This window comes from Henckelia pumila, chromosome 3 (assembly GCF_033568475.1).
Source record: "Henckelia pumila isolate YLH828 chromosome 3, ASM3356847v2, whole genome shotgun sequence".
Taxonomy (NCBI): Eukaryota; Viridiplantae; Streptophyta; class Magnoliopsida; order Lamiales; family Gesneriaceae; genus Henckelia; species Henckelia pumila.
The window spans coordinates 183,224,917-183,252,351 of record NC_133122.1 but is presented as its reverse complement, the minus strand read 5'-3'; the positions used below and the strand labels follow the sequence as shown (position 1 = coordinate 183,252,351).

The 27,435-nt window shown below is 36.0% G+C and overlaps 1 protein-coding gene across 3 annotated transcripts; it reads left to right on the top strand.

The window, feature by feature from the left end:
* Positions 1 to 12,289: 12,289 nt before the first annotated feature.
* LOC140892039 (phosphatidylinositol 4-kinase beta 1-like) lies at positions 12,290 to 26,449 on the top strand. 3 transcript variants are annotated; one of them, XM_073300777.1, is made up of 16 exons: positions 12,299 to 14,333; positions 14,854 to 15,042; positions 15,132 to 15,180; positions 16,991 to 17,123; positions 17,247 to 17,721; positions 17,835 to 17,915; positions 18,001 to 18,123; positions 18,966 to 19,035; positions 20,087 to 20,184; positions 20,285 to 20,389; positions 21,830 to 21,883; positions 22,453 to 22,596; positions 22,715 to 22,768; positions 22,866 to 22,940; positions 25,471 to 25,554; positions 25,636 to 26,449. In XM_073300777.1, exons 1-16 carry the CDS (start codon positions 12,669 to 12,671, stop codon positions 25,735 to 25,737), a joined length of 3,501 nt encoding a protein of 1,166 aa, XP_073156878.1. In that variant the 5' UTR covers positions 12,299 to 12,668; the 3' UTR covers positions 25,738 to 26,449. The 3 variants fall into 3 exon arrangements, 2 of the variants coding, with proteins under 2 accessions (XP_073156879.1, XP_073156878.1); XR_012152705.1 differs by lacking the exons at positions 21,830 to 21,883; positions 22,453 to 22,596; positions 22,715 to 22,768; ... (1 more) ...; positions 25,471 to 25,554; positions 25,636 to 26,449 and having other exon boundaries at positions 12,291 to 14,333; positions 20,098 to 20,184; XM_073300778.1 differs by lacking the exons at positions 18,966 to 19,035; positions 20,087 to 20,184; positions 20,285 to 20,389; ... (4 more) ...; positions 25,471 to 25,554; positions 25,636 to 26,449 and adding an exon at positions 18,219 to 18,927 and having other exon boundaries at positions 12,290 to 14,333.
* Positions 26,450 to 27,435: the final 986 nt, after the last annotated feature.

Below are 27,435 nucleotides of genomic sequence, written 5' to 3'. Positions count from 1 at the left end.
GAGCTCTTAGACGACCCAAGATAAGACTTATATGTTGGCTGCTGCAAGGAATGTCCTCTAGATGACTGCTGGAACTGCCTCTTATTCTGGAAGTCAGCCTGCATCTCCTTCCTCCCCTTCTTAGACCGGTACGCTCGATTAATCGCTACCTTGTACGTTGTCACGTCCGCCATGGAAACATCATGCTTGATGTCGGACCTCAAGACATCAGTGAAATGTCGCAGTCTCCCGTTCTCCACTGTAGCAATTGTGGGCACGAAGTGACAACCCCGCTCGAACTTCCTCAGATACTTGGCCACAGTCCTGTCTCCCTGTCGGAGGCTTGTGAAGTCACAAATCAGCTGGCCTCGCACATCCTATGTGAAGTGCTACTCAAAGAAATCCATCTTGAAATCCCTTCAAATCATCCTAGCCAGATCAAGACCAGTCACTACACCTTCCCACCAGAGAGCTGCATCATCCTTCAACATGTAGATTGCGCATCTGACCCAATCGGCATCCTGGGTCCCCATGTAGGCAAAGATCGTCTTCAACGCTAGAATCCATTCCTCAGCCATAAGTGGATCATGGGTCCACGCAAACTCCTTCGGTCCCTGCTTGCAGAACCTCTCGGTGATGTCCTCCTCGTGCGCCCTCCTAAGCAGTCCCGCCTGATGCTCAAGTAAACTCGTGCTACCAGCTAGCATGCCCATGCTGGCCCTCTCAAAAGCTGCGAGTGGTAGAGCTGCAGGTGAAGGCAGGGGCGAAAGTGGATCCTGATTACCCGCATCGCAAACTAAGCGTCTCGAAGACATACAGGAATTTTCATCAATCCCCCACGCAACCGTATTGTATAACTAGGTATTTTAGTTTAAAACATTTATAACAAAAATTAAGTGAAAATCTAACTCGTGGGTCCCATTCGTAAAACATAATTAAAATCATTTAAAAACTCACAGACTGGCAGTGCGACTTCTGAGCTCCACGTAGCAGGCTAGCTAACCCTCCAAGGACCTTGCTCTGATACCAAATGAAACGAATCTAACTCGTAAATTTTTTTTAAAAAAAATATTACATATATGTCCATACATATATGCATCTATACTTAAAAATAGATTTTCATAAAATTTAATACATAATAAAAATGATTTCATGTCAAAACTTAAATACTCGAACACATTATAAATCCATGCGTAAATATTCAATAACGTAAAATGCAGAAAATAGTTTGATACAATCCCATAATCATTGAAACATAAAAGCGCGAAGGTCACGGGTGTGCTAGCTTGCCACGAATGCTCAGAGGTCCTCGCCGCCAGTCAGGACCACAACATCCTGACTAACATCATACTCAACTGCACACCATTTTGATCTAGTGAGCCTAAAGGCCCAGCATGCTCTACCTTTAATAATGAGTGCTACTAAATAAAACCACATGCAAGCACACAACATATATAAAAATAACCTGAGGATTCTAATGATGCATGATCGTAAAATCGTATGCATAAACTGCGTCGTAATCTAAATCATAACATAATACGTAACATAATACATAACATAAGCATTGGCATGTCATAAACATAAAAATTATTTTCCTGCGGGTCATATCAGTGAAGTGTGACCATAAACATAAGCGATTGATCAATCTATAAACCAACGTACGCGGCGGCGAGGTTCACCCAACCTTAACACGGGGATTCCATACGCCTCTTATGCCACTTCACCCAACCTTAACACGGGGATCCGTAGGCTCCTGAACATAATTGCCACAATTCACATCAACTTCCCAAAAATATTTCCTTTACATGCCCTTAATATTAACATAAAATGCATGCATGAATCATGAACTTAAAACTATCATCTTCCTTAAAATTATGCCCGTAAATATATATTTAATTCATTTTCTATAAAAATCATATTTATATCAAAATATACATATACATTTATTAAATATATATTTACGGATTATTTTGTTTGTCACTGGCTAGTTCGAGTTGCTGCCCCTTAACTAAAGCCCTTAAACTCATATTCGTCCAATAACACTTAGATTAACTCATTAACACTTAAACTGACCCAATAATACTTAGACTGCCCAATCACACTTAAATCGATCCAATTAGACTAAGATTGGCCCAATAGTACTTAGTCCAACTTAAAACTTAGCCCAACCAAATAAATTAAACAACTTAGGTCCATTAACAAATTTAGCTCAATTATTAAATTAAGCCTCCAATAACTATCTTAAGCCTCATAAGCTTGGCTCAATAAATAAATCAATTCATTCAAGCCCAAATAACACTTTATCCCAAATAAACAACTCAAGCCCAATAAATAAGTTAAACTCAATAAACATTTTAGGTCCAATAACTAAATTAAGCCCAATGAATAAACTAAACACTTAGACTCTTAAATAAATTACTCGGCCCAAAATAAAATAATCCAAACCCAAACCATAACATATGACCCTGATACACTTGACCCGACCCGGAAAACCCACTTGCCCGAGCTCTGCCTAAGCTGCCCGCTAGATAGACCACCCTTACACCCATCCAAATGTTCACCTAGCCGACACTAGTTCAAGACGTCTTAAACCAAGACCCAAAGGGACCTAACCCAGTCATCAACCACTGAACAGCAACTAAGACCCAACCATGACAGAAAAATCATTCACAACCAAGTCACAATGCATAAAAACGTGAATGATGCATGAATTAAAACTTGAGTTACCATATCCATATACAAATGCAACAATACAATTTAATCATCAAAACAGTGAATATAATGATCTAAATGGTGTGAGAAAGGAAGGGTATAACATGCATTTGCGTTTTAAACGCACGAAAAACTTATACGGTCGCGGTTGCGGATATCGGGATTCGAGAATCTCACAACTTTCCAATTCTGAAATGCTCAAATCCCTAAATTGCTGATTTCTGCCTCTAAATATCCTCAACTAGCTTTCGATCTGCGAAAAATCACACAATGGTCAAAAGTCAACCCTGGTCAAACTTTGACAAAAAATTTCCGAACTTTATTCCATTCTCACCGCTTAACGATTTTGAATCTCGACTCGAAACTTGGATATTTGGATTTATCATAACGAAACGATCAAAAATGGTTAACATGACAAAACTCGCTGGAAAATTGGGGAAGACGGCGGCGCGGCGACGATCTGCAAATCAACTCCAAAATTCACGAAATTTGGCAGGGTTATAGAGCTTGACAAGACGATTCTAATGCACTAGGACACGGCCAAAATGGACCACCATGGCGGCCGGAGTCGGCGAAAAATAGTGGCGGCGGCGACGATCTTCCAAGCTCCGATCTATGCCTGAAAATGGCCTAAAAATGACGGGTTAAGGTTGGAAAATGGTCTAAACACATCATAGAATCATTTAATAGCTTTAAAACCAACAGAATCGAGCTCAAAATCACGAATCTCACCGAAAAAGATGATGAATAGTGCTCGGCCGCGATTTGTCTTCAAACTCGATGCTCCGGTCCCCAAAACTTATGATTCTTGGTATGGATGTGACCATCTCGACGAGAGCTACAAGATGGAGGGGTCAATCGACGGTGAAGGTTGGCGGCCGGCGGTCGGCGACGGGAGGGACGTGAAAGGGGGTTAGGGTTTAGTGTGTGTTATTGGGGTTTGTGTGTGAGAGAGGAAAAATACTTACTATGCATAGAAAATTGGTTCTAAAATGATCCGGTCCAATCCAATTCAATACACTTGTGTTATTTTATTCCAATATGAAATTTAACACATTTTATAATTATCTGGAATAGTGAACTATGATCAGTCAACTTGACCAGTAAATTCCACAATAAATAAATTGAGTCAATCTTAGGTTTTTACCAGAGGCCCAAACTAATTATTTTCTCCGAATTAAATTATTTGGCATAAATAATTATTTTAATTCTGATATCTCAATAATTATATCAAAAATGCCAATATTACCAGATATTTAGAAATAGTCAAACCTATTGACTAATTGGCACGTGTATGTTATAAATACACTCTATAACTCAATTGTCCGCAATAAATATTTTATCCACTCCATAATTATTCTAATTACCAATTAATTCGATAATAAATTTTTGGGGTGTTACAATTCACCAAAACAAAGATGTTGGAATTCAAACCATTTATGAACTGATCAGCTTTAGCTTCCTCGTTATCGGCAATATGAGGCGCAAACTTCAACAGACTATCAAATTTGGTAACATATTCCTCAATATTCAATTTCTCTTGTTTCAAGGTAGCAAACTCAGCCCCTTTATCCTTTCTGTACGAAACTTGGAAAAACCGCTTATAAAATTCAGTCTTAAAAAGATTCCAGTTGATAACCGTACCTCGATTCTCAATCGCTTTCTTCGTTGTGATCCACCGACTCTTTGCAACACCATGAAGTTGATGAACAACTAACCTGATTCGGCGGTCATCTGCATAATCCAGAGAATCAAATAACTGATCGATGTCTTCCAACCAACTCTCACAGTCAACTGCATTTTCGGTACCCTTCAGAGCAGGTGGTTTAAAATACTGAAACATCTTCAGCAAGGTTTCCATTGGTGTCGCCGTGACATCCATCTGATCAGTTTCGGTACTGCCCTGATCATTCGGAGGATTTATGACCGGTGGTGGATTTCTGTTCAAAACTCATCGAGTTTCCATATCTGATATTCAAAAGATTAGGACACATAGATCTCATAATCACAATTTGGTGTCCAAATATCTTTGTTTGGCTTACTCATCCACCTCGAGAGAATTCGGATTCAAATCAAAAATCATTCACAATTCGTATCTCAAGTACCTCATGCTTTATAATTTAAATCACAAAATCATGTAATTCAAAAAAAATTCTCAAATGATAAAGCATGCACGCATGGAATTCCAAAATAATCAAATTACGAATTCAATCGCATGCGAGGAATTAAAATTCAAGCGGACTCGATCTATCCCGCTCACTTCTAGTTCAATACAAGATCTTATCTTTCTTATACCACTTAATGTGAGACTCGATTCTCAAAACTCGATTCAACGACTATCAAAGAAATCCGGACGAGAAATTTTTTTTTAAACTAGCGTCTGCGCTAGAAAAACTAGCGCATCTGCACTAGTGAGAAATCACTACGGGGCGCAGATGCGCCCCTTCCCTAGCGCATATGCGCTAGGGATTTTACAAGCCCAACCCAGCTCTTTGCCATTTTACGCTGCTGCGAGAGATTTGGGCGCTTCTGCTCTCTCACAATTTACAATTCTCTGTAAAAACATGCAATTGCTCAAAATCAAGCGCATTTGCTCAAATAAAATTTTGAGTCGGATCTCAAATCTCGAAAATAATCGTCAACCCCAAAAATTCCGAAAATCTTTAAATCTCAAAACAGTCGATAACATACAATCAAAAGGATTTAAAAAAATATTAAAAACGAGATTCTAATACATCGTTTAACCAAAATATAAAATCAAGTTTTACAAACCACAATCGATAAAACTCCAAACATAAAATCCCGAAATCCACTTTTACAACACGATCAAACTAACCAAACTTTCTCTGACTCGATCTTGCCCCACCTGTTGCCAAGTATACATACAAAACAAGACAACAGTCGGAAAATCCGGTGAGAATAATATTCCCAGTAAAAGCAACATAACATGCAATATCAGATAATATATCAAAGTCATGATATATAAAACAACATACTCAAAAATGAATAAAATGCAATGTATGTCTTTCAAATCGTGATTATCTAAACCGGATAATCAATTCGTTTCGTCGGTTGGGATCCCGAGGTCAAGATATCACAACTCACCTACTCTCCCATTCGAGGTGAAAGATTGTATATCTCGATCCTCTAGACTTTGGAGCAACTATAAAGAGCATGCTAGCTCTTGGAAAAACTCAAAATCCAAGACCACTCGATTATAGTTCCCAAATCGTCTAATTCAATATGAAATCAAATCATTTAATTTGGTATGAATTCATATGTAAATCGAAAGGCATTTAAAACACATAATTCAAGTAATCATATAACATGCAAGTATGTGATTTCAGAAAACTCGAAAATCAACTCAGATTCGAGTATTCATCCCTATTCGATTCGATGTCAACTTATACATTTTCTCGATTCGATTGATACTCCAAATATGGAAATCAAAATCAAATATTCAATCAAAATCTATTTCAATCTCAAAGCAAATATTCAAGGTAAAACTCATTACCAACTCGATCAACTCGTCTATCGTTTCGAATTCTGATAATTCCAATCTCCAAAATCTTCAATCAAATCTGTACGAAGATATTTCATTCTCAATATCAATCTAATAAACTCAATCGAATACTGCTCAATCAAACCAAACCAATCGATTTCCAAAACTTGAATCGACGGCATAACGGCTAGAAACCGGCAAACCGAAAATCAACAACAATTCCATAATCCTCAAACTCAACTCAACTCATATCAATATCAATTCAATCTAATAAATTCAATATCAACAAAGAAACCAACATCTCATTTTTTAATTTTGCTTCAAAAATTCATAACAAATATGTACATCGTTATTTTTCTGATTCGACTTCGAATATACGACATATGCTAACTCAAGCACGTTATATCCAAAGATAATCAAAATCCATCGACAATCAAAAAATGAAGTATAACCGATCCAAGAAATACTTACGATAAAACGATGCCCTCGTAGTCGGATCGTAAATATATATTCAAATCGAATTTCTATGGGTCGGATCGTGCAGATCGAAGAAATCAAGAACTCAAAGAGGCGGCTATGGAGGTTGTCTCGTTGGAGGAGAAGGAAAGAAGATGATAAGAATGAAAGATAATCCCACTGAACAATATAAATATCTCAAGACCAAGTCAAATTCCACAAATTGCACTTTGGTCCCTGAATTATTCAAAACTTTCAATTCTGTCCCTGATCAAATATCAATTTAGCCCTCGAATTTCATAATCTCAGAATATCAATAATAATCTCAATAAGATAATTTCTGGGGCATTACAGCTACATACTTGGGGCCCGAGTCAGTGAGCAAGATTTCTTGACCTAGTGTCTTGGTACTCGTATACTTGCATTCATGCTCATATAATATTTGTATACTCATACTATCGTATTGAGTGTAGTTCGCTCATGTCCATGTTTCTGTGTTCCTTGGACACCCCATTCGACGGGGCAATTGCAAGCAGTTCTCCCAGGGATTTGGAGATTAGGTGGTGACCAAGGCGGGATTGCAGGGCTAGTCGCTAGGTTTTACTTCATTTGTATTAATTTAATTTAATTCGATTGAGTTGTATTATTTGGTTTTATTTACCTGTTGTATTCTGTCGGTTTAGTATTTTGAATTAATTCTGCATTTACTCTGATTATGTTTATTCTACAATTTAATTGCATGCCTAAGCTTCTGATTAGTAGGTGATCACGGAGCGGGTCACTACATTTATGGTATCAGCGCATGCAATAGGATTCTCTGAGACATAATATTGATATTTGGATTCACTACAAGAAAATCTCAAAACGACGAAGGATTTTATCCGTTGTCATAGGGGGATAAAATAGTTGTCCGTTGTCGTAGGTAGCATACCACATAACATACCACAACGATTTTGCAACAATTTGTAACTGTTGTCGTATGTCTCCAAAGACAACGGTTATGCAACAGTGTAAATCCGTTGTCTTTTATGATTTAAGACAACGGGTTTGCAACAGTGTATATCTGTTGTCGTTTGTGGCTTACGACAACGGTTTTGAAACAGTGTATATTTTTTGTCGTTTGTGGCTTACGACAACGATTTTGCAACAGTGTAAATCCGTTGTCGTTTGTGGCTTACAACAACGGATTTGCAACAGTTTATATCCGTTGTCTTTTGTGGCATACGACAACGGTTTTACAGGAATGTAAATCCGTTGTTTTTGGAGTCGTTTTGCAACAGGTTAAATCCGTTGTCTTTTATTAGAACAAAAAATTTATATTGTCCGACGACATGTTAAAACCGTTGTCTAATTAATCTTCGTACGAACTATAAATATTAATAAAGAAACCAATATACAATAAAATATTTACTACATTCAATCTATGAAAATGTTATCTTCAAGTTCCAAAAGATTTACACACATCTAATTTGGAAGATAATGTTACGTAATTGAAACTCAAAATATCCCAGCTAATATAAGATAATGTAACAAAAGTTAGTTGTATCAAAACATAAATCATGTGTTCTTGATAACGATGTTCACGACATGACTTCTACGCATTACCAAGACGATCTAAAACACAACTCGATCCTTCTTGCATCAAAACCCCTTATGCATTACCCCCGAGTTACCTACAAGAAAACACATTCTCAGTGCAAAATTTGTGAGAATTCATACAGAAGAGACCATCTTTACAAAATTATCAACACAAACTTAGACCAATTTAAACATGGAATCCAATCACAACTAGCAAACTAATCTCTCGCTTGTCATGGGAAAAAAAGAAAAGAAAAAAAACTCAGCAACTCCAAAGGGAAGACAGTGCACATCAAGAGAATTTTTATTCAACTCATTTAGCATTTGTGATAAACAACTATCATTGCTAATTGCTTGGAAAGCATCACAATAAAAAACTTAAACCTAGATGGTTGAGTCTATTTCTCCTTTGGAATGATTTTGATGAGAGGACCCTTACGAGATATCCTAGTGGACAACAAACCAGAAACCTAGTGGAAAATGGTGATATTTGCAAAATACACACGAATATCTTTCACCAGTTGAACTCCTTCTATTCAATCTACATTTTAAGCCCTTGTTTTCAAAATGACTCGACCTCCATTTCCATGTGACTCCATCATTCTTTCATAGAGTCTATCCCGAATAAATTATACTAGAAAAATGCAGCTTCAACCGATTCAAGGACATAAACAAACGATTTGTAATTTCCTTATCAACATTTCAAGGGAATTTATTCGAAATTTGAAAACAAACATACTCGAATCCTCAGCATCATCTGTCCTCGAAGCAAGTACCGACGATAGAGGAAGATCTGAACAGACAAAGGAATAGAAAAAAATACAAAATTCTTCATTACATAAATATTTCCCATAAAAATACTCAAGAAGGTATGACAGTTTAAACAACAAAATTCAAAATTTATCCTAATCGAATTAATCAAATTTGAAATTAAAGTGAGACAGACGCGATTGACATTGCTAATATGAAGCCTTTAGTAATCTAAAAAGATCATCAAATGATTCAAAAAGGCTTCATAAAATATGGTCGATTATCTATTAACAATGGAAAGAAAAAGGTCTTCTTAAATTGCAAGATTGACAAGTATTTAAGAAAGGAAAACGACTTTCAGGTAGTCTCAACATATACAAGAATACACAAGTTTAAATTTGGATAGCGTCAGGTGGTCGATTATCTATTAACAAGGGAAAGAAAAAGGTCTCCCCTTTTTGTTATATTCTATTCAAAATTTCAAACACAAGTTTAAATTTGGATAGTGCCAGGTCTTCTTAAATTGCAAGATTGGAAAGTATTTAGGAAAGAAAAATGACTTTCAGGTAGTCTCAACATATACAAGAATGCACAGTATTCCAACACAAATTAACATATATCTTCAAACCGAAAAAAATAACACAAAACTAACATAGTAAGCCAGCCTACAAGTAACGAACTCCAAATTTATATTACTCGAAAATTATAACGATGCGCAATGATAATATGATTTCCAGGAAGTCACGCATAGAAAGTACAACTCGTTAGAGAACCATCATTAATCAACAACAATTTATGTGCAGGGAACTTAAAAAAAGAACAAGATTCGATTATCACAGCAGAAAATAAAAACTCATTAAGCAAAAGTGAACAATAAGACAATAAAATAATATTAATTAAAGATACCTAGTCATAGACTCATAATTAATATAGTCTAGTACGCATTCCGCCCATTCGGATCGCACTTCATCAATTTCTTCGTTAGAGTAAACTGTTTTCATGAACTGTGAACAAACTCAAATTATATTAGTAAAAAAAACAATAATGAAGAAGAAACATGATATAAGCACAATTATTTGAGAAGATTGAGAATATGTCAAATATAATATTGAGAAAAGTGAATCTTTATCACTTGTAGCATTTCCTTCAACAATTTCTTTTATAAATCTCATCAAATAATACCCACACTATTTTGCATCTGGTTGGAGAGGACCCTATATTATCAAAAAATTGTCAATGACTAATACATATTTAAATATTTGTTAATTTATCATGGGTAAACATATATAATAAATACCTTTATCACTTCCCATGTAGGCTTTTTTTCCCTTTCCTCTCCTTGTTCGAATTAAACAATCTCAAGCTCCTTCATATAGCAACAAGATTTGACATATGAGTGTTCCATTGGCTAAATTAAATGCTTAATTAAATAAAGAATATGTACTCACATATCCACTACATATTTCCAGTCCTCATAGCGATTGCGATGACTAAGTGAATCCAACAAATAAACCTCTACATAAGGATCGATGACAGTGAGAATCCAATAACAACTAGGCACAAAACAGATAGTCAATTAATACATTTCGCAAAATTGTCGAAAAAAATCAATTATAAGTGATATTATATTTTTGATTTACCCAACATTGTATGACACCAAAACTAATTGATTTCTTGTTGCACCACTTATCTTATCTGCCAAAACACTTGCCCAACCATTCAAGTGTTCAATTTTTTCATTTTTATTGAGTTTGGATACATATGGCATGACCGGGATGGTGCGTGAATTCATAAATTTAAAATTTTCGACCTTGTTATCTTTTTTCATATTTTTGAAGAGAAGCCTGCCATTCGAACAGAAGAATGTTATCAGATTAATGAATTTTATACAAAATATATGCTAAACAAATCAAAGAAAAAAGTTAAATTTAATCAAAAACTTACCACATGTAAACAACCATACAATTGGCAGATATTGGCTCCAACCGATAAAAAGGTGTGATGTCTTCAAGGTCCACAAGTAGTTCGTACTCATCGTCAAAGAAATCATGATCAAGAAACATTGATATATGTTTTTCAGGTATTTCCAACCCACTCTTAGCATAACAGTACAAAATATGCAATGATCTCGGCACATTGGATGGCAAAACAGGATTACTTTTTTCTCAACAATTCTCTTATTGAGGCTTTTGAAAATTGCAAATGAACATGTTAGTGGTGAAAAAAGGATGGATACGCCAACATATCACAAAGCTGAAAAATCTTATACATCATTCTTTTAATGTCCAAAATAATCTGTATTCTACGTCAATCAAAGTCCAAAGATGACCATATAAAAAGAAAAATTCCTCCCATTTTACTGCATAACAGCACCACTATCGTTTATTACTATTTAGTAAATTACCAACTCACACCGATCATATAAGAAATTACATTCTAATAAATTATCATTTTTTCTCCAACACTCAAATCAGTGCCCGGCATAGTTCTATTTCCCTATAACACAATTATGACTTCAAATATAAATCAATCAAATATGACCATATAAAAACGGACAAGAAATAAACATGGTGGAACACACTTCGACAAATAAAAAATTTAACAATTTGTAAGTTACAGAATGCTTTAATTACTAGAGCACGTAAAAAAATTATTCAAGTTACAAAATGCTTTAACTTTTGATGTTAAAATGTTAAAAACTAAACCAAGTAATCAAATTCCACTAATAAAGGGGAAAGATACTTGCCAAGGTTTTCGTTTTAATTTATTTTTTCTCTAGTGATAGTCTGATAAGCACTAGCCACTAGCAACTTAAATAACTTCAAAACTGTAATAATATTTTATATTTGGTTTTTTTTTTCTTGTGCTTCAATATAATATATTTGTTTGTATGTTCTGGTTTTTTGAGTGATTTCTGTGTGAATAATTCTTGTTGTGGATCATTCGACTTATTCTTGAGTAGTTGTTGCTGAACGTGGTTTGCGTGTGAGATAATTGATTTGTATCGTATTTGTTCTTAAAAGGTATCTCAAACTCAAATTATATCTCAAACTCAAATTATGACATAGGGATTTTTGCCCAATTTACTCTTAAAAAAACCCTACTATTCGATTATTATAATAGTAGTACTTGCAATTTTGAATTTTTCAATCCGGCCGAGAACGTATCCCAACGAGATTTCCTATAGAAGAAAAGGCTACAAGTCAACATTTAATAATAATGATTTTATACTAAATATAAAAATCACATTGGTTTCTCTGAAAAAACTTGAAAAATTCGTTGTTCGTACAAACGAAAACCAGCTTTGCCGTCACTTTTGCACCAAATTTATTTGAAACTTCACCCGAATTTTCCATTCGATTTTTTTTTTAAAGTTTATTATTACTATCATTATTATTTTATTATTTATTTTCAACATTTTATATTTGAAAAGGACCAAATTCCCCCGTTTGAACACCCACCGCGCACGTTAGCACCACCACCCCCTTTTCTCCTTGGAATTTCCCAACCCGGTGCCGGCCAATTACACGACGTTGTTCGATACTTAAAATCTCCGTTCCCTCATTTTCATCCCAAAACTGAGCCCTATACCACCACTTATATGCATCCGTAGTCTAGAAATTACATTGTATTATTCAAATTAGGGGTTTTGGATTGGGAATTTAAATCACAGGATGAGCAGGATTTGACGATGTCGAGGCTACTTGGATTGACGCGGGGATTCGGAGAGTGGGCCGAGTCCCCACGGGAGGTGACTCGGACGATTCCGACGAGTGAAAGCATCGGGGAGAGCGGGTGGCTTATTCGATTCTTTGACTCGGCATTCTTCTGCGAATGGATCGCAGTCAGCTACCTCTACAAGCATCCTCACTCCGGGGTTCGCGACTATCTGTGCAATCGTATGTATACTCTTCCTCTCCCTGGCATTGAGAGCTACTTGTTTCAGATATGTTACATGTTAATTCACAAACCTAGCCCATCGCTGGATAAGTTCGTTATCGACGTCTGTTCAAAATCATTGAAAATTGCGCTGAAAGTTCACTGGTTTTTAATGGCTGAGTTGGAGGATGTCGACGATAATGAGGGAATTAGTAGGATTCAGGAGAAGTGTCAGTTTGCAGCCACTTTGATGGGTGAATGGCCGCCTTTGATTACACCTCAGGTGCAGAATACCAGTTTTATGTCTTTATCATCTGGTAGCAATAATAATGTCAGTAATGGTAGTCCCATCGGTAAGAATCAGATGTTGACTAGGTTGTTGTCTTCTAAGCAGAAGTTATTGTCATTGACATCATCTCCTCCGAATAATGCATCAGTGCCAAGATCGATCTCATTTTCACCTTCATCAGCGAACTCTACAGTTCAGGATGATAGTCGTAAGGTATTGGGTTCGGCGGAGGAGAACAATAAAATCTTCAAGAAGTTTATTCCTGGGCCAAAGGTGCGGGATGCTTTAATGTTTAGGAGATCCGTTGAGAAGGAAGAGGAAGAGTCTGAGAAGGATGTTGGATTCTTTAAAAGGTTGTTAAGGGATAGTAGAGATGAGGATGCGAGGAAATCAGTGGACAAAGATAGAGATAATGAAGAGGAGCCCGAGAAAGAAGGTGGGTTTTTCAAGAGGTTGTTGAGGGATAGTCGGGACGAGGATTTGAGGAAGTCAATGGACCGAACCAAAGATGAGGATGAACATGAGAAAGATGGTGGATTTTTCAAGCGGTTTTTGAACAGTAGTCGAGATGAGGAACTGAGGAAATCAATGGATAAGGATGACCAAGATTCGGAAAAAGATGGGTTCTTTCGTAGGCTTTTGAGTAGTAAAGATGAGGATGAGGAAGCTAGCGCCAGCACAGATGGCTTTTTCAAACGGTTGTTTCGGGATAGTAAAAATGATTCAGAGGAGAAATTGTTGTCTAAATCAGTGGACGACAATGAAAAGGAAGGACTGTTCAAAAAGTTCTTTAAGGATAAGTTTGAGGATAAGAAGGATGGGAGTGACAGAAATGATGATGTTGAAAGATTGACAAAGAGCTCTGATGACGATGATAAAGAAGGATTTTTCAAGAAGTTTTTTAAAGAAAAAAATGATGACAAGAAAGTGACCAGTGACTGGAATGATGAGGACAGAAAGGGACAATCAATAGGTGAAGATGAAGAGCCTTCCGATTTTTCGCTATTCCGTAGACTGTTTCGCATTCATCCCGAAGATTCGAAGACTTCGGAGGCAAACAATAGCAGCTATGGTAGCAATTTGCTTGAAAGTAGTCCTGGAACTGAAAGTTTTTTTCGGAAGCTGTTCAAGGACCGGGACCGTTCATTGGAGGATTCTGAACTCTATGGTTCAAAGAAGAATAAATTGGTCAGTTCCTGAACTTTTCTGTTGAATAGGTTGGCAGGTCTGTCCATTATTTCCTATCAAGGTCATTTTCCATTAATATATAATTTTTTAAAAATTGTAACTCATGTTTTGTATTACACGGTAGTAAGATCATTTAGATCATGCTTGTTTTCTCGGGTGTCCTTTGAGAAGTACAGGCACCACATAATTGGAATGAGGAGGATTATCGTATGTCAAAGCAATGATAAAAATGAAAAATGAGACCACAGGAAACCATGAAATTAATGATGCCACCAGTTTTTTAATGCTAATTTATGCAATACTGTTGTGATATGCATCATCCCTGGCACTTTGGAAATTTCAGAACATGCTGAAATTCGCGTTTCAATGAAATGTATGGTGATTCATGGTACTGGTTGTTGCACACATTTGGTATTGCTTTGTTAGATTCAATCGCATCTTTTCTGCTGGTAGACCAAAATTTTCATATTTGTTATTTTGATGTGCTTTTCATGTGCTTGATTTTTCCCAACATATGCAGAAAGGTCCTGGCTCACCTAAGCAGCAAAATGAAAAGTTGAATGCTAAACCACCACTTCCAAGTAGTGCATCACAGTTTAGAAAGGGGACATATCATGAATCGCTTGACTTTGTTCAAAGTTTATGCGAGACATCTTATGGCCTTGTCGATGTATTTCCTGTTGAGGACAGGAAAACTGCGCTTCATGAGGTTTTATTAATTTCTGTTTTTAACCGCCTTATTTTTGTTCAGTTCTGCATCCACTTTTGCTATACTGAAATTTGATCTTTCATTTTTAGTCACTCGCGGAGATCAATACACATATAGATGAAGCTCAGAGCAGTGGAGGTAAATACACTGCAGTTAATCGCTGGTTTTGTTAATTAATGACTGTCTGGCTCAAAATCTTATTGAATTGGAGTATGTGGTTTATTTTGTGCAATTGTAGTCGGTTGGTCAATGTATTTTCGTTTAATGTTTTCTGTTATTTTGGTAAGAGATTACCTGGAACTGTTGCAATTCAAGTTTCCTTTCTTTGTAGATTCTATAATCTCGTTTATTCCTTGATATTTAATATTGCGATTTGGAACTACTGAATGGGGAACCCAAATCTGGAAAATGGTGTGTCATGTTGTTATCTTATTTTCTGTTGTGGACTCAAGCTCAGGAAAGAACTTGTTTCCTGAGGCCATTCTCTAATTTTCCCTCATTCAGGTTTAATATGTTGAATATCTCCTCATCTTTCATTTTTACATGTCTACTTAACATGGAACGTTTTTCACAATATGGTTGTATACTATCTGTTGTGTTATGCAACAGGTTGTCAAAATTTTGGATTTCTATACTCTGTAATTTATATGACGAGAAGAGCTCGTGGATTTGATGTATCTAAAGTAGAGAGAAAATTGGTTGTGCATGAGCTAAATTATATCATCACAATCATTGGTAGCTCTAGATGTTGTATTCTTTTGATGCTTTTAGTGCTGTTCGTAGTTCTCATAAACAATGCTGTATTTTCTCATCTCGGTGGAATATACAATTTGGGAAAAATGCTTGGGAATCCTTGTCAAATTGTAATTTTTTAGACCTTATCTCGAGGTCAAATTCCCAGGAAGTTCTCAAAAAGGCAATACTTTCTGTGCAGATTGGAGGTGCTGGTCTTCTGTTTTTGAATTAAAATTATATTAAGTTCATTTAATTGTCGTTATCATTTCCTTTCTTCGTTATATGCTCCACCTTCAAGATCAGAGTTGGAATTCCTTCTCTCTGTTTTTGGCTTTTTGCCCCTGTAAAACCATAGTGGTTTTCCCTTCGAATCTCCTTTCAAATTTGTGAAATGTAATCTCTCAATCTAAAGAACATTGTCTGAGAGGGAGGAATGTAACTGTGAGGAAATAAGGATTTTGAAGTTATAATAATAAAATTTCATTTGGTATTAATTAATTTCTCAGGAACTTCAGAGATAGGTGACCACACTCCCTTGATGCATCTAATATAAATTGCCTTAAGTTTTGTTGAGGTAAGAAGTGCATCAATATCAATTCTTAATGTTGATCTTGTGCAACTAACATATTCGCCCTTTGGGTTTTAAGTTTCTCATTATAAAACTAGAAAAATAGTTTGTGTCATGGAGCTAGTTGCTTTTCACCTAAGAGTTTGGTCCACGTCAACGATCTAGGTTCGAGGTTATTTTGGCCTCAATCTAACTTTATTGATGTAAATATCTGAGCTTAACTATTGTACATGTGTCAGGGTTTTTTTGACAAGCTTAGATTTCTCTGTGTTCTGTTGAAGTTCGAACTAATCTTGGGTATTTGTTAGCGTTGTTTATTAATTAGTTTAGATATTTAATAACTCGTCCTTCTTTGTTAGTTTGTTCTACTATATTGATTGATGTAATTATCTGAACTCAACGATTGTACATGTGTCGGGGGTTTTTGACAAGCCTAAATTTCTGTGTTCTGTTGAAGTTCGAACTAGTTTTGGGTACTTGTTAGTATTGTTTATTAATTAGTTCAGATACTTTATAACTCATACTTCTTTGTTAGTTTTTTCTACCATATTTATTAACAGGATTTTTTATTATTTAATATGTCTATTAATTGTGTTTGTGATATTTAGTAATTATTTTTGTATTTTAATAATGCTGATGCCCCAGGAATATGTTTTCCAATGGGGAAGGGTATGCATCGTGTGGTTCACATACCTGAGGATGAAGCCGTGCTATTAAATTCAAGAGAAAAGGCTCCTTACCTGATATGCGTTGAGGTTTTGAAGAGCGACGCCCCAAGGTGCGATGCGTCGGCTGTGTAGTTTAATAGAGAATCAGCGAATATAGACTTCTGTGGTGATTGTTAATTGTAATTTATTGGATGTGGCACTGATGGGCACAATTTTTCTCTCTCTTCATATAGTAATTTAAAAGACGTGTCAAATTCACAAAAGATATCCAAAGGAGGAATTCCATTGGCAAATGGGGATGCCCTTTTGCCAAAGCCTCCACCGTGGGCGTATCCTCTGTGGACAGGGCAGGATATGTACCATAGTGGTTATGATAGGATGTCAAGGTCCACCTCAGAAGCAATAGACCAGGCAGTGACAAAGTTATGGGAGGCCAAAGTAAAATTTGTCCGGGTTAATTTTTCGGTGGACTATCAATCAGATCCTGCAGTTCATTGTCGCAATCCTTTGTCTGCTACTGCTAATTATGGCCAGTCCAAAGAAGACAGTCGCGTATTTCAACAAAATGATGGCTGTGATTTGGAATGGGTGAGGGTTGTCTTGTCAGCTGAACCTGGGGTTAGCATGGATGACATAGTAGATCAAGATCCACCTCGTCGGAAAGAGCATCGACGCGTTCCAAGTACAGTAGCTATTGAGGAAGTCAAGGTGATATTCCCATTTTACAACATCTTGACGGAACATTTTCAACGAGACGCATCTTCATGCAATCTACCCTTTATGGCATCATTCGGTTTCATTTGTTTCATTTACTTTTCCAGGCTGCTGCATTGAAAGGAGAAGCACCTCCAGGGCTTCCTCTTAAAGGGGCTGGTCAGGATTCATCAGATGCACAGCCAAAGGTGAACAATTAGTAAAATTCTGAAGTTGTTTTGAGTTTCTATTTACCATGGGTTGTTTTTCAGATATTGGTTTAATTTTACACAGACGGGAAATGGTGGTGTTCCTAAAGTAGGTGATGCATTAGCTGGTGAACTTTGGGAGGTAAAAAAGGAGAGAATACGCAAAGCTTCAGTGTATGGAAAATTGCCTGGTTGGGACTTGCGTTCTGTAAGTTTTTCATTTGACGCTGGTTTATTTAAATGTAACTAAGTTATTTCTTGGTTTTTCTGTCTGATCGCTTCACCATTTTCCTTGGCGGATAGAGTTTCAAGTACAGCCCTCTTCTAAGCTGTTCCTCCCAATGACCTCATACACACGATATCCCTGCTGTTTCAATTTCTCAAGTATTAAACAATCAGTATTATCTTTGTGGTACTTTTCATGATTTTAATTTTTATGTTATTATGAATAAAAGATTCATGTTCTCAATTTCAATTTGTGCTGCGGTGACTTCCCATGTTAAGAGGATTATGAATCTATGATTTGTGATCCCCATCCCCTCCTACCGAAAATGAAATTAAAGTTCACCCTATCACCCAGTCTCTGCGATGAAACACACCTTCAATTATAGTCTTGCTTCGGGCAATTATTTAATTATAAGCTAGGTACTTTCTCTTCTGTTTTATCCTTTCTGGAGGTTATCCTTAATGGCGTAAAGTCAAGAAAATGGGGAACTTGTTCTTTTTGGTTGGGAAAGAGTGTGGGGTTGCAGGGCAAAGATAAAGACGATGTTCTATAAAACCGCTTAGAGAAGAATTTGAAGAACATAGGGAATGAGGTGTGCCCCAGAATGTAATCAAGGTGGAACGAACTAGTTGTCCATATGTTATTGTAATAATTTGACCGAATGTCCAGAAAGTCGCAACATTTTCAACATGTTGTCCATCTTGTTTACTGTTGTCACATCGTGAGTTCTGGAATTTCAGTGTTTGGATGCTGGGAAATTTATCACTGCTTATGAATTCATCGTTTTACTGTCGTGACCAGATCATTCTATCATTTTTGTCTAGGCAATTGTGAAGAGTGGGGATGACTGTAGGCAGGAGCACCTAGCTGTTCAGCTTATCTCTCACTTCTATGGTAGGTGTCCATGCTCCCAGTTTCCATTCTTTTCAAGTTACTTGGGTTTTTTGTCCTCCTTTCTGTTATTTGACGCATACTTATTTTTCATTATTTCTGTATTTTCACCTTACTGATTATCAAATGTATCCTTCAGTCCTATTGTACCTTTTAGTATCGAAGAGCTTGTTTAGAAGAAACTGATGGGGCACATACACTCTTCCTACCCTGTTAGTTTTGTAATAAGCACTGCAAGATTAAAATGCTGTTTGATCTGTTGAGGGTGAATGGTGTACTTTATTTCCCATTAGACTTAACATTTCCTTCCCCCCCATTTTTTAGGGTCTTGTGTACCAGATAAAGTACTCATGTAAATGCATTTATGTCACGTTAGAATTTCCCAGGCAATTGAAGTTACCTAAGTTGTGGCATAGAAAGTCTTCTTCCTCGACCATAGACATTATCCTGTCTTACATATACACAACATACATACATACTTTTTTCCTGGTTGACAATCTGGAATATGAAAAGTGTGTGTGTTACAACCACACAAGAATTGGACAAAGAGATACAAAGAAATCGAATATAAGCTGAATGTATCTAGATGAGATAAAAGGAACTCCCAGAGAAATGTCTCTGTACAACCCTAGCTCACGCTAGTCCCTAGCAAACGCTAGTCCCTAGCAAACGCTAGTATTAACCTTCAAACAAATTAACTGAATGCCTTCCTTCAAATGTACTCCTTCCCTTTATAATACTCTTTCCCCTTCGTCAAGTTATTGTTTCTAGAATAAACGTTTCTTCCTCACATATTTATTTAATACCCTCTTCTAGATGCTTCTAAGCCTATTGGGCTATTTAGATCTAGGCCCAGGTCCGTAACAGTGTGCTAGACAATTTTCCCTGTTCCAGATATGCTATAGTTACCTCTCTGGTTTATTTCTTATATCACTTCATGATGATAATCATGCTGGAATGTAGCATACTTATTTTCTGCATCTACTTTCATTAAATTCCTTGATGATTCTTAAAAAATTTTATGGTTTTTTTTTCTCCATTTTTTAAATGCTAGATATATTCCAGGAGGCTGGTCTTCCTCTATGGTTGCGTCCCTATGAAGTTTTAGTAACATCCTCTTATACAGCTCTTATTGAAACTATTCCAGATACGGTATTACAGCGATCTATTGGTTAATTACTCAGGCTAAATCTACTTGATACGAAGTCCTCAAGCTTGAGCTGACGTTATTTGTCATTAATATTTTTGACAGGCATCGCTCCATTCAATTAAAAGTAGATTTCCCAACATTTCAAGTTTGCGGGACTTCTTCATTGCCAAGTATCAAGAGAACTCTCCCACTTTTAAGCTTGCTCAGGTACGAAATCTTGAAAATTGAAATGTTTTTTATCTAGCAGATAGCAATTTTGCTTCCTCTTCTTTCTCACCTCATTTATTCATAAAATCAGAATTGTTACTCTCTCTCTCTCTCTGTCTGTGTGTGTGTGTCTCCCTCTCTGTCTGTCCGTCTTACCTCCACCATATATGCATCTCTTTTGGCTGGAGGAAAGTGCTGTTTTATATGTTAATTACGTTTTCTAAATATTTATTGTTCGAGTTCATTTCTTAAAGCATTTGTATTCGTTAATGTTGTCTTCATTTATATTCCTTGTCAACATTTTTTGAAGAACTTGACCGTTTAGCTAAAAAACGTGTGGTTTCTCCTTTTTGAAATTCAATGAGTTTTATATGGAAGTTTTTACGATGATATCCCAATTTATCTTGTAAAAATGAACACGTGACATTTCCACCTAGATAATAGAGGAGAAAAGCAATGGTTTGGTTTATCGGATTGTGCCAATGAATTGCTCACGTTAACCATAATTTCGTTATGGCAGTCAAAGCAAGTGGAAGAAAGAAGAAAATAATTTATGATAATCCTTATCTATGAACAGCATGAAATAATCTCATTACTTGCAATTGAATTTGTCTGCCAAGTCGGTCTTCTGAGGTCTTTCTTTTTAGTTAAAATCAAATTATATTTCAATGATCTAGTGTGACCACTGATCCAGGCACCCCTCCCCCACACCCTTACCTTCCAGTCTATATTGATTTTAATTCTGGTAGAAGTTCAGTTACAGTTAATTACTTAAAGATTAACATGAATAAATATCTCTTGCCAAGTTACAAAACCAGCGGTGAAAAAAGCTTATACAAAGGGAGGTCAAGGGTATGTTAAAGTCAAACGCGACCATTACTTACTTCAAGGATTAACAAGACATTAATGTTGCTGTAAAATTTTTAAATTTTTTGGATTGACAGGATGACATGCATTGTTGCCAACTTGCCATAAGACCCTTCAATTTTTCAGATGTGTCATGACTTTGATTATGACGAGAAGCAATTCGTAAAAATATATATTCTTTGGATCTGGCTCTGTAGATCTGAAATGCAGACCCTGCCAAACCAGTATGTTTAGTAGTCCTCTCGGAAGCCCATATTCCTATGTATTTTAGTCCCTCGGACTCTCGACATTTTGGCCATGATAGATTTGATATGTTTCTGAACCACTTTCTGAAGTTTAAATTGAAAAACGTAACCCTTCTTTAAATTTGTGTCTGCTGTTCTACTTCTTGAGAAATATTTGGGGTAAACGAAGAAGTGTTAGGTGATATAGTCGGTTTAATACTTTTCATTATAATGTTCATTAATGTCAGTGTTCGCTTTAATTTGTGTTAATCGAGCAATTTTAGGCTACGTAGTTCTCTAATGATTATAAGTTTCTAATATTGGGTTTTGACTCATCTTTTCATTGTAGCGGAACTTTGTTGAAAGCATGGCTGGATACTCTTTGGTTTGCTACCTGTTACAGGTGAATATCTCTTTCTCCTGCAATATCGCAAAAAGGTTAATATCACTGATTGAAAAAGCATTAACACACATTTAAGATTCTGCTTTGTGGAGTTTTACTTATCTATGATACTTGTGAACTCTGGTTACTCTGTGTTTATTTTTTTAGCTTGTGCCTTTTCATTTACTTTCTATACCGATACCTGTTTTTTATTTTACTTGTTCCTGAACAAGCTCTTTCCTAGACATAAAATGCAACAAAGAGAGGGAAATTCTAATTGGAGAAGGGGGGACTGGAGATTATTTTGCATTGTCACATCATCAATTTCCATGATTTAGTTTATTTCATGATGTGGAAAGTATACTTGGTACCAACAATCTAGCTGGTCTGCGTAATTCATTTGTTATTATAATTTGAGGCTTATTTCATGATTGAATGTTATTGTTGGAAATCATTTCCTTTATTACAATTTGAAGCTTATTTCACGATTGAGTGATATTGTTGGAAATCAACTCCGATATATATTAGGTTACAGGTTGTTTAATGCTTCTTTTTTACATTCAACTCCATCCAAGATTTCTTGTCTCCAGGTGAAGGATAGGCACAATGGGAACTTGTTGTTGGATGAAGAAGGCCATATCATACATATAGACTTTGGCTTCATGCTTTCTAATTCACCGGGAGGTGTGAATTTTGAAAGTGCCCCTTTTAAATTAACTCGTGAACTTCTAGAGGTAAGAGGCAGACAAGCAATGCATGTTTCGTCGATTCATAAATGCACATGGGAATGTTTAGGGCCCTCTTTGAGTTTTTCAGGTTCTATGATAATCAAAAAAAGTTTGTTTGTTCTAGGTGATGGACTCTGACGCCGAGGGAGTTCCAAGCGAATTTTTTGATTATTTTAAGGTTAATGCAAGAATCTTTAATGCCGTATTATCTTTCAGTTTATACATTTGAGTTTTGTCCTCTGGTTTTTATAGCTCGCCTTTCATTTTTTGTTCAGGTTTTGTGTATCCAAGGTTTTCTTACATGTCGTAAACATGCAGAGCGGATAATTCTTCTTGTTGAGATGTTGCAGGTAATACTGAGTGATTTTTTTTAGTTTGCTTTCTTTTCAGTCTGCATCTGGGGTATTGCCTTTTTATAAAGTTTAATTCAATGTACTTTAGTTTATAGAGTGTTGGTAGCATGTTATCAGTATAGGGTGGATTGAAAGGTAGGATAGGAATAGGATGAGTTTGGATTCACTATTTTTGTTTAAGATTCGAGCTTTCTTCCAGTATTGTATGTGAAGAAGGTGGCTATTAGTTAATCTACAAGCTGTGTTTTGCTTGTTGTATGCCACTTCACTTGTGTGCAATAGAAGCATTCCATTCATTCCACGCTTCCAGGATTCTTTTTCTTCCACTCTCAAATGAGATGATGACTTGCTTGGACTCTTCATCAAAATGGTGAGAAAAGCTGCAGACTCACTATTCCCTGTACACTGGCTTATGGTCATGTAAAAAATTTTTGAAGGTGACTTTTTTCCCCTGCATCGTGAATGGCATATCCTCGTGATTCCTTTAATAAACACTCTCTTCTATTTCTTCGCTGAAATAGGTATATTCTGTCATTTCTGCATTGCTTCGCATATCTTTATGCATGATGCTGATATTGAAGTGAGCTTTCTCCATTAAGTGGGTTGGTCATGAAAAACCATGTCAACCCATTGATTTCAATGTGTTTCAGTTTTCCAACAACTTAAAAGTTGTCATTTGCAACACATTTCTCTTCTTCTTCGATTATCTTCTCTTGGTGACTGTTTGTAGCTTTTCAATGAGAGTAATGTTATTGAATTCTTAAACTTCTTGTAGTGATGAAAACCTTGTTGATTTAATCTGTCATTTACTTGAAATCAATCCTTCACTGGTTGAAAGAACTTCTATAAATGTTTGAAGTTTTATTCTTTTCGATTTGATATGTGCGCGCGGCATCTTGTCTCATTCCCTTGCTTCATCAATTTCAATAAGTAAAAATTTCTTGAGATGGCAGTTGGCTTGATATCAGCTCTATACAGTTGTATACCTTGCATTCTTCACTATATCCCCAAAAATTGCATCATTCTCCTTTTTCCTGAGGCTACTTACGATAAACCGAATAACCTTGAACAGTTCTGTGTACAATCTTATGTCTTCTGAGGTTTTTGAATCGCAATAGTAAGAGAAGAGTTATTGGAAACTAGACGCCAATTTTATTGGCCAAATATTTCTTTGATCAATCCTATTGACGTTAGAGTTCTTGAATTAAAAGTGGTGTTGGATAATTAAAAAAAAACTGAAGTCTGTGTAATTCATGCATCAGTGCTGATCTGTACAGTAAGTTCCCTAGCATCTAGAAGGATTTTAAGTTGGAGGCTTGGAGCACTGACCAGGTGTTGTGGATAAATGATCCATCATCACACAGTATTCTTGTACGGTTGTACCTCATTGGATTTAATGCATAATTATGTTATACTCAGCATCAATAATAATATTGTTTGAAGTGGATGATATAGAGGTGGAATGGTCTGCATTGACTTCAGTTTGACCATTTTAGAGAACCTAGCTTGTTTAAAGCACAAGAAAAGAAGTGGAAATTTTAATCAACTGAAGTGGATGGAATAGCTGTAACTTTAGGTTGCACTTGGACGTAAAGATTTCAAATCCATGTATTTCAAATGTATTTTTCTTGTTTAGAGTAGCAAAACCATAAACTTTTAAATCACCCTTTTCATGTTGATATATTATTTTTGATCATTATGATGAATTTCAAGTTCACCAAATATGATGTCATTTGAAATACATTCTACTTTTTACAACTCGTGTAAATAAGTAAGACATGAATTTAAAATTTGATTTATTTTTTCATTGTTAACTATAAAACTATAATAAAAATCCATGGATGAAATCTTTCTATCTAAGTGCAACCTTAGTTTTAAGGTCTTGGACTTCCAAGAGTGAACAGGTTTGCCGATATTTCCAGCTCCATTATATGCTCCTCTGATATAGACCAGAACATAATTAAGAATGGACTAAATGTTAGGCAATTACAATACACTCAGATACTTGGCTCTATTTTTCTGAGCTTAAAGAAATTTATTAAAATATGCACTATTTTACTTGTGTCCATTGCACTTATTAGAATGATGAAGGCGCCTAACAAATCGAACTCTGAGCGATCCATATTCATCATGACCAATATAGATATTTTGCAAGTCAGCATAATAGTAGTAGAATCAAATTGGTGTTTTATTTTTAATGTTGTAATGTTAAAAGTGAAAAAGTAAAACAATATCTTTCGTGAAGTATGTTGGTTCGAGTGGTTCTTAGAATCAATTTGAACAATTATTTGTTTCATTCTCTAGGACTTGGGCAATTTGTTTAATGCATTATCTCCATCACTTCATACCACCTAATTATGATCATAACTTCAGTGTATGTGGTTATGTGACTGGGTGCGGTCTCTTATCCTCACGCACAGTAGAACTGAGCTTAACCTAGATTAATATGCTGTGTCTTTGTTTACTACATAACTACAGCTATTCAAATCTTAGCTTCACATAATGAACTACTTTGCTATTGCCACAGGATTCTGGTTTCCCATGTTTCAAGGGAGGTCCAAGAACAATACAAAACTTGCGAAAACGGTTTCATCTTAGTCTCACAGAAGAGGTTTGATGGTTTTCCTCGTGTGTACTTCTTACATTTTACGTATTTGAGCTTCCCCTCACTAATGTTATTTGTGTCTAGCAGCAATGTGTGTCCTTGGTGCTTTCTTTAATCAGCAGCAGCTTAGATGCCTGGCGAACACGACAGTATGACTACTATCAGCGAGTCTTAAATGGGATATTGTAAGCATGGATTTCATTTTGAACGCATACTCTTGATAATTAACTTGAGGATCACCAATAGACGATCAAAGCTCGCGAGGATCCGTGATCACGGCGCGTTGAGTACATTTTAGATACCCATCAGAGTCAACAAGGTCACTTATGATATTATCAATGCCAGTTTTAGTCAGAGGTTTGTGTAACAACGTTCATGACAATGAGCTGTGGAGATGTAGCTTATGAAAGAGGACTCGCCAAGGGATTTCCTTTTATGGTTTTTCAAATTTTCCGTTGGTTCAAGTAACGTGATTCGGCAGACTAGGATCGGCGCTTCTTTATTTAAAGGTATCGATCTTTAACCCATTGTGAATGGGACATACTGTACAGAATCATTGATAACGAAGATGCTAAGCTAAACTTTCGAGACGGCCCTTTGCATCCGTGACGGTGATTTTTGAGTTTGCAACACCAGCAGCTGTGTAACAAAGCGGCTGAGCATGTATATCTATTGCTTACATTCTTCTACAAGGAGCTTCAATCCATTACTTCGTGGTATGCCTTTTCTCTTGGCTTCAAATGTTGTGGTGTCCATTACAAAGTTGTATTCTTTCATGTGCAATTGAGAGATGCTTAATTAGCATTCTATTGTGCTGTACTGCATTGTGCTGTGTATAAATCAGAATACAGCTATTGTTTGCTCGTATAAATATAAATGGAAAGTGTGCAATATTGGTGTATCTATCAAATGTACGTTTTTATTTCATTTGAAACAGAGTTTTTTTTTTTTTTTTTTTTTTTTTTTTTTTTTTTTTTTTTGCGTCTATGTCCTTAATCATGAGATTTTAGGTTCTTAAATGTTTCATTCTTTGCAAGCGATCGAACCATTTGTATTCTAGCTAATACAGGACCAACGTTCTCTAGTATTGCTAACCTCTCCATAGAGGAAAATTGAAATTAACTTTGAACGTTGTCACTCATCAGTCATCTGGAAGAAAGCTACAGATTTATTATTATTATTCTTATTATTTTTTTAAAAAAAGGAAAACCTGCGCCAAAACCAGTGTTTCTTCAAAGCTCAAGCTCTTTGATTCACCCTCGTCGTCGATGGGAATTTCTCGGTCTCCGCAGCAAAGCTTCCCATTACAACCACCCGAAGAAGATGGTCAACCTCATGTGTCGCAAAAGGCTTGAGCTACGATGAATGTCCGCCGTCTGTGTATAATGTTCATGTTGGCCCGATTTTTTCATGTTTCCATTGTGAAGATTTCACATGGACATTTTTTTTTATTTTAAATATCTGATTTTAAAAACTAAATGAAATTTTAGATTTAACATGATTTATTTTCAACTACTACAAAGGAGGTGGTTAAGGAAAGAACATGCATGATGAAGAAGTTGAGAAAAGTGAAGTAGTGATTTGTTAGTTTCAGTGAACAGTAACAAGAGTAATTTTGTATAACCATTAAAATGATCAAAATCAGTTACTATAACACTCTCGTGCATTATAACATTGTATATATAGATATACATGTTTGTTCCCCTGCACCCTAGCTGGCGTCCCATGTGTAACGCCCGAAAATTCGTTTACATAAATCCGTATGCATAATTACGAAATTAATTAATTTAAAAATAAATTAAAAGAGTTAAATGATATTTTATGTGAATTATGTGACATGTTTATATTTTTTAAATTTAATTACAACATTTAACCCATTTATTTTTA

Excerpts from the sequence above, each read along its gene's own strand:
- LOC140892039 (XM_073300777.1), top strand. The coding sequence starts at position 12,669 with ATGTCGAGGCTACTTGGATTGACGCGGGGATTCGGAGAGTGGGCCGAG. Across the intron at positions 15,181-16,990 it reads TGAAGCTCAGAGCAGTGGAG|GAATATGTTTTCCAATGGGG; the intron begins GTAAATACACTG and ends CTGATGCCCCAG. Across the intron at positions 18,124-18,965 it reads CTGGTTGGGACTTGCGTTCT|GCAATTGTGAAGAGTGGGGA; the intron begins GTAAGTTTTTCA and ends ATTTTTGTCTAG.